The 11,649-nt window shown below is 48.1% G+C and overlaps 1 protein-coding gene across 1 annotated transcript; it reads left to right on the top strand.

Moving 5' to 3' along the window:
- The first annotated feature begins 1,864 nt into the window (after nucleotides 1–1,864).
- Nucleotides 1,865–6,313, top strand: LOC121301790 (leucine-rich repeat-containing protein 3B-like). The gene is made up of 3 exons (XM_041231397.1): nucleotides 1,865–2,981; nucleotides 4,268–4,776; nucleotides 5,148–6,313. The coding sequence occupies exons 2-3, from the start codon at nucleotides 4,391–4,393 to the stop codon at nucleotides 5,554–5,556; spliced, it is 795 nt and encodes a 264-aa protein (XP_041087331.1). The 5' UTR covers nucleotides 1,865–2,981; nucleotides 4,268–4,390; the 3' UTR covers nucleotides 5,557–6,313.
- The last annotated feature ends 5,336 nt before the right edge of the window (nucleotides 6,314–11,649 follow it).

Below are 11,649 nucleotides of genomic sequence, written 5' to 3'. Positions count from 1 at the left end.
TCCTCTCGCTCTCCTCTCTCTCTCTCCCTCCCTCTCTTCCTCTCTCCCTCTTCTCTCTCTCCCTCTCTCTCTCCTCTCCTCTCTCTCTGTGTGCGTGCATGTGTGTGATGGCTATTCTTTCAGCATGGTTTAAGTACATCAGAGACAACATTTCAAGTCAAAGCTCTCCCCTCCCCCGGGTGCCCTTTATTCATTTGTATATCTGCTTCACTGACTCACATATAAATTAAGGCTAATAGACTTCCTCTGATATCTCCACAGACACACAGACACAGACAGACACCCAATCCTCGTTAGACCTCTTATGCTTTATTTTCGACTCTTTCCTGCCACTCCGTCAGAGGTCCTTCTGTCTGTCTGTCCTGTCTGCCTGCCTGCCACAGGAGCAGAGATTGTTTTGTCAGGCGACAGATAAAGGAGTTTCCTCCCGAGACCAGGAGCTACTTCCAGCGAGTGGTCTCCGACGTCTACGATTTTATACGCAGAACTCGCCGTCCAAAATGGTTGTCTCAATCCGAAAATAAGAGCAGACGTCTCAGTGTTGCTGTAGATGTAAAATTCAGAGCCGTGTGGAGCCCCCTAGAGGCCACAGAGTCACTAAATTATGAATGTTCTGCTGCAGTTGATTGGGGAAAGATTCAGTCTGTTGAAAGCGCAGTGTGATGCCCTCCCTGGTTTTGAACAACGCAGCAAATCTATTTCTGTAACCAGCATCCCTCCATGCAACGAACATACGCCCACTCACTCACCTGTGAGGTTAGACCTGCTCCTCGATTCGCACACTGAGTGTGAGGGCTCTATTCCCCTCATCAGCCAATGAGCAGAGCGGTCTATAACAGCGTGAAGCGACCAGACAGGGGCAGAGACGAGCAGAATGCGACTGAACAAGCAAACTGCACAAAACAAAGGCAACATACAGGGAAGAGAATGACACTCCCGTTGCACCGCAGTGTCACCCAGTCCAGGTTTTACTGCCAGCTTGATTACCTCCAGTGTGTCTAGGTAACGACCTGAGGTGGGTGTCTGATTAAAGTCGTAGTGAAACCAGGACTATATCAGACTGCTCTGCAATGGGAGTCTTATTCCCATCCCTGAGTCATTTTTATGCATACAGTATCTCTACATATACCACAAGGGATTGGGCAAAAGCCTCAAGTTCATCCCACACGTGCTCACGTGTATATAGTCCCGTGTAGAGTATATAGTATCCTCTCTTACATTGCTTTGACTGGAGGTATCATTAACCGTGGTGTGATATTACTGATCGAGGCACCAGGCAGCGTTTCTAATGGACTCTTGTTTTGTTTTGTATATAATCAATGAATCCTGATTCGGTTTTGAGAGCCAGTTGCAGAGAATCTGATTCTCGCATCCACCGTAAAGGGATGGAAATGTGTACGAATCACAGACAGCGGTTTTAATAAACGAGGGAAACGGGTCTAATCGAGTTCGCTTCGCTTCGCTACTGGCTCGCTTTCTTTACAGTCACGTTGATAGAGATAGATAGATAGATAGATAGATAGATAGATAGATAGATAGATAGATAGATAGATAGATAGATAGTAGACAGACAGACAGACAGCGTTCTAGCTGTCGGTACGGTGATGTTCAGTCTGGTCTGTTTATCTGTATATAGACTATGATAGATTTATAGATAGATACATAGATAGATAGAACAGACAGACAGATAGATAGACAGATAGATAGACAGGTGATAGATCGATAGATGGATAGATAGATAGATAGACAGCACAGATAGATAGACAGACAGACAGACAGACAGACAGACAGACAGACAGATAGATAGACAGATAGATAGACAGGTAGATAGATCGATAGATGGATAGATGGATAGATCGATCGATCCTAGCCGGGCTGTATTGGCAATGTATTGTCAGTGTGCTGACTGAGGTGTATCACAGGGCTCCTGTATCAATGACTATCACATGAACCCCGCTGCCTGTAGGCGCTTCTTGTTTCCGTTGATAATGCAGCCCGGTCTGCCGGTCTGCCGGTTGCTTGGCGACCAGAATTCCTCGTTTAACAGGCGGAGAGTGTTTTCGGTTCGTTGCTTTTTTCATCCGCAGGCTTCGTTTGAAGAAGAAATGAGAAGAGAGCGCATGAAAAAAAACAACAGCTTGCTGTTAACGAGAAGTGAAACGGCAGGATTATAAAAAACAACAGCGTGCTGTTAACGAGAAGTGAAACGGCAGGATTATAAAAAACAACAGCGTGCTGTTAACGAGAAGTGAAACGGCAGGATTATAAAAAACAACAGCGTGCTGTTAACGAGAAGTGAAACGGCAGGATTATAAACCGCAGGGTTATGCATTAAGTAAGCGATATTAATACCACGCCGATTTAATAAAGTGTACTGGGCAAGGAAAAGCAGGAGAAACCGCGCTGATGGATTTGACTCTCATGACAATCACACGATGATATTTTTTTTTTCTTTACAAGACAAAACTGTTTTATTTTGTCAAGAACAGGGAGACAGACTCATTTTTTCTTGTATTATTCTTTATTGCCTTTTCTCGTGGGGGGGGGGCACGATCGATATTGTTAATGTTTTTTTTGCACTGTGAGCTGTAGTTGATATGTATGAATATCTATTTCTTTATTAGACTCTCTTTATAACGCTTTGAAGGATTCGGGTTGACGGAGATGCGGCGCTAGCGCTCGGTTCTGTTCTCGGTTGGTTTTCAAACTTGCCTCTTGTTTGAATCGGAGTCTGTGCCCGGTGTACCGGCGCCGCACTTCCCGGTGTACCGGCGCCGCACTTCCCGGTGTACCGGCGCCGCACTTCCCGGTGTACCGGCGCCGCACTGCCCGGTGTACCGGCGCCGCACTTCCCGGTGTACCGGCGCCGCACTTCCCGGTGTACCGGCGCCGCACTGCCCGGTGTACCGGCGCCGCACTGCCCGGTGTACCGGAGAGCAGGACTACACCGCGCCGGTCGCTTCTCTCTGGAAAACCGACCGGTACGTTTAACTATATAAATATATGGCTTGTCTATGTGTAGGGTGCAAAGCCAGCGGCAGATATGGCTAATAATAATAATAATACATTGTGTGAATATGGACAGTGATGTATATTTCTAAGCTTATATGGAATTGCGGCAATACAGTATTTCATTTTGTAATTCATTTTAAACACGACAGTTTATATAACTGGTATTTAAACAGGCAGCTCAAGTGTTGTGTTTTCATCCACGGCAGTGTCTTGTTCGTCATTTGATCGGAATCACAATTAATCGCGGAAGCGATCATTAGCGGAGAAGGGACAGGCCTCTCTCTTCTGTCGAGATAATGACATCTCAATAGTGTGTCTCTCACCCCCTCCTTTCTCCCCCCCTCTCTGCCCTGTCCTTCTCCCACTCCACATCTCTACACCCCCCTTTCTCACTCCCTCTCTCCCTCTCCCCTTTCTCAATATTCTCATGTTTCACCCTATCATCCTCCTTCCCATCTCAAATTCCATCCTCAATCTCCCTCTTTTTAAGAGTCCAAGTGAGCTCAGAGAGGGTGGTAGTTTATCGCGTGGAGTGGCGCTGGAGATCTCCCTCATCTCTCCTCTCTCCCTCCTCTCCTCTCTCCTCTCTCTCCCTCCAGAGACGGAGCGGGAGAGTCGGGAAGGAGGAGAGGGAGAGGTAAGGATGCCTCTCCCTCTCCTCTCCCTCTCTCTCTTCCTCTCTTTCTCTCTCCATTCACCTTCTCTCTCTCTCTCCCTCTCCCTCTCTCCCTCTCTCTCTCTCCCTCTCCCTCTCCTCTCTCTCCCTCCTCTCTCTCTCTCTCTCTAGAGGAGCGGGTAGGAGAGGAGGGGAGGAGAGTGGGAGCGCGTCTCTCTTTCTCTCTCTCTCTCGCCCTCTCTCTCCCTCCCTCTCTCTCTCCCTCTCTCTCGCTCTCGCTCCCTCTCCCTCTCTCTCTCTCTCAAGTGGGGAGAGTCCAGAAGGAGAGGGAGCGTCTCTCTCTCTCTCTCTCCTCTCTCTCTCCTCTCGCTCCCTCTCTCCAATTCCATTCACCCCCTCTCTCTCCCTCCTCTCCCTCTCTCTCGCTCCCTCTTTCTGACTGTTTAGATTACTGTGGTGAAATGATGGAAGGTACATCAGCAGACCCCTCCCTTGCTAACTGAATGAGAATTGAGAGCCTGATCTCAGGACATTTAACTTGTATATTATTTCTATTATTAAATTCATTCTTGTGTATAAACGTGTATCACTTCTCAATACTAACCCCCCCTCTCTGTCTTCGCCTCTCTCTTTTACCAGTCACCCCCGTGATTGGCTCCCTCTTCCCACAACAGGGCGTGTCTTTCTCCCCCCTCCGGCCTCTCAGCCCCTCCCCTCCCTGATGCTCCAGTCCTCCCCGTAGGAGTATGCCAGTATCCCACAATGCCGCTGCCGGTCTGGCTCCTGCGTCACTCCGTGGCTCTGTGCCTGCTCCTGCTGCACAGCTCCGTTCTCATGACTCTGTGCTTCCACCACGCCTCCACCAGCTGCTCCAAGGGCTGTTACTGCTCCGAGGCGGGGGCTGGGGGCGGGCGGACCGTGCGCTGCAGCCACGCCGGGCTGGGGGAGGTGCCCCGGGACCTGCCCAACGATACCCTGAGGCTCTACCTGGACTTTAACCACATCGCTGCTGTCTCTGCCCACGCCTTCGAGGGGCTCCCCCTGCTGGCCGAGCTGGACCTGTCCCACAACGCCATCGCCAAGCTGGAGAGCGGGGCCTTCCACGGCCTGGAGGAGCGACTGCAGCGACTGGACCTCTCCGCCAACCGGTACAGCGGGGTTACAAACGGAGGGGAATCATACTCCCACTGCAGAGCAGTTTCATCCGTTCCAGGTTTTACTAGGCGCTTGATTAGCCCCAGTGTGTATAAGTAACAAGCTCAGGAATGGACTGCTTGTAGGGATTTATTGACTTGTCATGGATCACACTGGAGGTATGCGTCAGTACTGGGATTAGAGCTGCACAGTGCCATTTACAAGTACAGTAAGCTAACTAAAACCAGCACTGGAATCCCAGATGCCCTGAATCCATTCCACAGGCTCCGTGTTTTCCAGATCGCTCTGATTAATCAGCTCTGTAACGGCTCTTATTCCCATCTTGTCTTCTGAATTTATGTTTGTATTTTTTCTTTCCTTTCAGGCTGATGTCTCTGAACAGGGAGGCTGTGGGCAGCCTGCGCTCTCGCGCCAACCTCTCCCACAACCCGTGGCACTGCGACTGCGAGCTGCAGCACGTGGTTCCCTCCCTGGAGCTGGAGCCGGCCTCGCTGGCAGGCATGGTGTGCGAGACGGCCGTGCCCGAGGAGCACGCTGGCATGCCCTTCCTGCTGCTGGCCCACGACGTGGACCTGTGCAACATGGCTCGCAGGACCACGGACGTGGCAATGTTGGTCACCATGTTCGGCTGGTTCGCCATGGTCATCGCCTACCTCGTCCACTACGTGCGGCAGAACCAGGACGACACGCGGCGCCACCTGGAGTATCTCAAGAGCCTGCCAGGGCTCCAGAGCAAATCTGAAGAGTCCTTGACCATCAGCACTGTGGTGTGAGGAGGTGGGGGGGCGCAGAAACACTTTGCTGTGCTTTTACTAGGATCAAGGATGTGGGCGGAACTCTTCAGTGCCTGCTTGATTGTTCTTGTTCTGGAATGGGCGGCGCTACGCCACCCTATATGATTGGCCCATGTCTAGAATGGGCGGGGCCGCCTCTGCCCGCACCAATTGCTCAAAGCTCAGGCTCTGATTGGTTTAGCTCTTTTCCAAAGGCAGTGGCAACTCAAATGTTACCCATGTGACTGGGTGGGTTATTTTCTTCATCAGCTTGCAGCAGAGACTTAGTTATTATTATTATTTAGTTATTATTATCAGTTATTATTATGTAGCCTATTTTATGTAGTAAAATGACCAAAAGGCTGTGTCTTAGATGTGCTGGAACACAGCGGTGATTGTAAAATAAAAATTGGAACACAGCAGCGCTGAAATCAGGAGCAGGTTTTGAACTAAAACCAGGACTGGAATCCCGCATTCTCTTTAGGCCAGCCTGCACTGAATCCATGCCACTGGCTCCATGTTTTCCAGATTGCTCTGATAATCAGATTCCTGTACAGCATTGAATTCTTCATTTCCGGGGGGGTGGGGGAGCATGCTTGGAAAACCTTGAATTCATTCTCACAGCAACAGGTGCACAGAACTGTGAAGAGGATTTCAACTGCCTTAAAATAATAATTATAACAACAACGATAATAAAAACATGAGGAACACAAACACACATCAACAAACACCGACACACACACACACACACACACACACACACACACACACACACACACACACACACACACACACACACACACACACACACACACACACACACAACACACACACACACACACACAACACACACACACACACACACACACACACACACACACACACACACACACACCACACACACACACACACACACACACACACACACACACACACACACACACACACACACACACATCTACAAACACTGACACACACACACACACACACACACACAGCCACATGCACAAATGAAAAACTATCCTGTTTCTTGTTGATGGCTGTTATGCCCCAAATAAAAACAGTTTTAAATGACGTGTGTGTGTGTGTGTGTGTTTGTGTGTCTGTGTCTGTGTGTGTGTGTGTCTGTGTGTCTCTGTGTAATTATTAAATAGGTTGAATATAGCGCTCAAACAAACCTTAGACCATGACGCTACAGAATTGCTTGAAAATGGACTGGATAGGAAAATGTTATCACGTAGGTTCCTGTAACATGATTAAAAGCAAGCCAACAAAGAAAGGGTCCAGGAATCTCAACGTTACAGCATTCTGAGTCAGGGGGTCAGGGTTCGGGTAACTCATAGGCAGAGCAATGAATTTAAAAAGTCCTGTAACAGAGCGCCCTTCCAGCCACAGCACCCCAGAGCACTGTGCCCAAACTTAAAACCAAGCGCGCCACTCCAGATACCACCAATCACATAACAGCATGCTTTCAACTGACACTTCAACCTGCCCAATATCGACCGGAACCGAGTCCACAAACGAGGAGCAACATAGCAAAAACTTCCGGCTGGTTTAACACGGTTTTTGGAGCTGTGCAGTTTAATCTCAAGGAACAAACAGGAATACACAGGGTTAGCAGTTCTCGGGAGAGAGGATGGAACTGATCCATGAAGGACTTTATAAGTTATTACGATGACTTTAAAATGAATTTGGAAACTTGCTGGTAACCAGTGTCAGGACCTGAGCACTGGGGTAATGTGCTGAGAAAGCAGGGTAGTGTGTGCGAAGCAGGGTAAGGTGTGTGAAGCAGGGTAGTGTGCTGAGAAAGCAGGGTAGTGTGTGCGAAGCAGGGTAAGGTGTGTGAAGCAGGGTAGTGTGCTGAGAAAGCAGGGTAGTGTGTGCGAAGCAGGGTAAGGTGTGTGAAGCAGGGTAGTGTGTGTGAAGCAGGGTAGTGTGCTGAGAAAGCAGGGTAGTGTGTGTGCGAAGCAGGGTAGGGGTGTGTGAAGCAGGGTAGTGTGTGTGTGAAAGCAGGGTAGTGTGTGTGAAGCAGGGTAGTGTGCTGAGAAAGCAGGGTAGTGTGTGTGCGAAGCAGGGTAAGGTGTGTGAAGCAGGGTAGTGTGTGTGTGTGAAGCAGGGTAGTGTGTGTGAAGCAGGGTAGTGTGTGTGAAGCAGGGTAGTGTGCTGAGAAAGCAGGGTAGTGTGTGTGAAGCAGGGTAGTGTGTGTGTGAAGCAGGGTAGTGTGTGTGAAAGCAGGGTAGTGTGTGAGAAGCAGGGTAGTGTGTGTGAAGCAGGGTAGTGTGTGTGTGAAGCAGGGTAGTGTGTGTGTGAAGCAGGGTAGTGTGTGTGCGAAAGCAGGGTAGTGTGTGTGAAGCAGGGTAGTGTGCTGAGAAAGCAGGGTAGTGTGTGTGAAGCAGCCTGGCAGCTGCTTTCTGGACCAGCTGAACCCTTTCTGAGTTTAGTGGCGGGTGCGTCAACAAACAAGTAATTCAAAGCAAGTGTAATGCCGTCATGAAACCTGCCAGGGTGATTGGAGGTCAATTTATACCAGAGCCTCAAACAATTCACCGCAGGGAACTGAATGAGAAGCTGCTAGGATTGTGTTACACGAGAGAGAGGCGTCTCCACGGGCCACGGGAGTCGGTTACACTACAGGGTAATGCGAGGTGCAGGAGGGTAGTCGTGTAACCCCGCTAGATCACATTGCAAATTAAAAAGAAACGCAGCTGCACTGTACACAATGCTGAGCTGGAGGAGCAGGGGAGTGTGAAGAGAAAGCAGGGTAGTGTGTGTGAACAGAAGCACAGCAGGGTAGGCTGTTCAGAGAGTGTGCTCCACCAGAAGCAGGGTAGTGTGTGTGTGTGAAGCAGGGTAGTGTGTGTGAAGAGCAGGGTAGTGTGTTCAGAGAATAAGAGGCACACAGGGTAGTGTGTGTGTACAGAACACAGGGTACACACACACACTGAGTTTGGTTTGTTGGTTTGTTTGTTTAAAGCAGGCTAACGCTTATTGAACGGGGAGCCCCTGGTGTCTCAGGTAAATATTCAGCGTGGCACTTTACAGAGCATTAAAAAAAAAAAAAGGACCAAAAAGAAAGTACACAGAAAGAGCAGGGTAATGTCAAAAAGTGTTAGAAAGGCAGAGAGAAATAGAAATGAACATTGCTAAGGGAGCTAAACCAATTCCAAAATGTTTTTCCAATATTACAACAGCAAGGGTTCAAAGAGGAGATTCAATGTTTAAGAGATACAAATGGCAAAATCGTAGAGGAAGAAAAAAAAATAGCAAATATGTTAAATGATTACTTTTCACAAGTTTTTAAAAAGGGGATACTGACAACATGCCCCACATGTCATCCAGTTCCTATCCAGTTTTAAATAACTTTAGCATAACTGAGGCAGAAGTGTTAAAGGTACTAGGAGCTGTGAAAATAAACAGGGTAGATGTGATCCTCCCAGTAGTACTCAAAGCAATGAAAGAAGTAGTGTGTGCAAGAAGCAGGGTACACAGGTGTGTGACAGACTGGAAAATTGCAAACGTAATACCGATCCACAAAAAGGGTGAACCAGGTGTGTGAAGCAGGGTAGTATATGTGTATGAAGCAGGGTAGTGTGCCTGATGGTAACAGCAGGGTAGTGTGTGTGGGAGAGCAGGGTAACTAACTTGCTTGATGTTTTTGAAGCAGGGTAGTGTGTGTGTGTGAAAGCAGGGTAGTGTGTGTGAAGATTTCAGGGTAGTGTGTCTGAGAAAAGCAGGGTAGTGGGATGCAAGGAAACAAGCAGGGTAGGGTGGTGTGAAGCAGGGTAGTGTGCTGTGAAACCAGCAGGGTAGTGTGTGTGTGTGAAGCAGGGTAATGTGTGTGAAGCAGGGTAGTGTGCTGAGAAAGCAGGGTAGTGTGTGTGAAGCAGCCTGGCAGCTGCTTTCTGGACCAGCTGAACCCTTTCTGAGTTTAGTGGCGGGTGCGTCAACAAACAAGTAATTCAAAGCAAGTGTAATGCCGTCATGAAACCTGCCAGGGTGATTGGAGGTCAATTTATACCAGAGCCTCAAACAATTCACCGCACAGAACTGAATGAGAAGCTGCTAGGATTGTGTTACACGAGAGAGAGGCGTCTCCACGGGCCACGGGAGTCGGTTACACTACAGGGTAATGCGAGGTGCAGGAGGGTGTCGTGTAACCCCGCTAGATCACATTGCAAATTAAAAAGAAATGCAGCTGCACTGTACACAATGCTGAGCTGGAGGAGCACAGGAAGAGGAAGAGAAAAGGAGGCAATCGTATACTCTTTCAGCTGAACAGTTCCACCAGCACAAGGGGCAGAGGGTGGGGCATTCAGAGAGTATATAGGAGCCTCCCTTTTGTGAGGGTCTGGAATCAACTCCCCAGTAATGTTCTCTTGGGATCTCTGCTCCACCAGCACAGAGCAGAGGGAGGCTGTTCAGAGAGTATAGCAGCCTCCCTTTTCTCTGTCTACTTCCTCTGCTCCACCAGCACAGAGCAGAGGGAAAGGCTGTTCAGAGAGTATAAGCAGCCTCCCTTCTCTTTCTTTCTCTTGCGCTCTGCTCAAGACCAGCACAGAGCATAAAAACCACACGAGGGAGGCTGTTCAGAGAATTATAGAAACAGCCTCCCTTTGCTAGAGGCGACTCGCGTCTGCTCCACCAGCACAGAGCAGACTCTAATAGGCTACAATGAAATGGATATACAGACTCAATGCCACGATGACCGTGTATAAATGACATCATGGAGTAATTGAGTCTAGTTACCATGGCATCCAACTCTGCGCTCGTCAGCTCTGGTCTGCGCACTCGAACTGCTATCGGGCTACTGGTGATGCCTGTCTCCCGTGATCCCTTGCGGGTCATTGTGAGCAGAGTAATGAGAGACTGGATATCAATTAAACATTAATAACACAACAACAACAACAACCACACACCCCCAGACATGAAGGAAACCGCGGCGAAGCGGCGAGAGAAGGCCCCAGAGCCGCCGGAGGGAACGCAGCGGGCAAGCCGAACGGGGAGCCCCTGGTGTCTCAGGTATTGCTCTCCACACCGGAACCTTCGGCTCATCTCCTGGGCAACAGTATTCCGGAACACGCCGAAGGAAGCTTGTTTCCACGGAAAGCCAATCCCGTCTTTCATTTCCAGATTATTTCATCATTTCTTCTCTTTCTTTCAGATTGCGCTATTCCTCAAGACAAGCTAATTTCTGCAAAATGTTGATAAAAACCACACGAGTTCATTAAAGACATCATCAAATCAGGAGAGAATTTTGCAGAAACAGATTCTCCGATGCTAGAGGCGACTCGCGTGTGTTACACAAATACAGTGTGACTCTAATATCATAATATATTACAATGAAATGGATATACAGACTCAATGCCACGATGACCGTGTATAAATGACATCATGGAGTAATTGAGTCTAGTTACCATGGCATCCAACTCTGCGCTCGTCAGCTCTGGTCTGCGGGACTCGAACTGCTATCAACACAGAATAACTTCGTGAATAAACCAAAACTCCACAGATAACTTGCGGGTCATTGTAAACAGAGTAATGAGAGACTGGATATCAATACAAACAACAACAAAACAACAACAACAATAACTTCGGGAACAAAGAAATAAACACAAAACAACACAGAATAACTTCGGGAATAAACACAAAACAACACAGAATAACTAACACAAAACAACACAGAATAACTTCGGGAACAAAGAAATAAACCGCGGCACAGAATAACTTCGGGAATAAACACAAAACAACACAGAATAACTTCGGGAACAAAGAAATAAACGGAGGGAGACAGAATAACTTCGGGAATAAACCCAAAACAGCACAGAATAACTTCGGGAATAAACACAAAACAACACAGACACAAAACAACACAGAATAACTTCGGGAATAAACACAAAACAACACAGAATAACTTCGGGAATAAACACAAAACAACACAGAATAACTTCGGGAACAAAGAAATAAACACAAAACAACACAGAATAACTTCGGGAATAAACACAAAACAACACAGAATAACTTCGGGAACAAAGAAATAAACACAAAACAGCACAGAATAACTTCGGGAATAAACACAAAACAACACAGAATAAC

This window comes from Polyodon spathula, chromosome 28 (assembly GCF_017654505.1).
Source record: "Polyodon spathula isolate WHYD16114869_AA chromosome 28, ASM1765450v1, whole genome shotgun sequence".
NCBI lineage: Eukaryota > Metazoa > Chordata > Actinopteri > Acipenseriformes > Polyodontidae > Polyodon > Polyodon spathula.
This window is presented reverse-complemented; position numbering and strand designations above follow the sequence as displayed.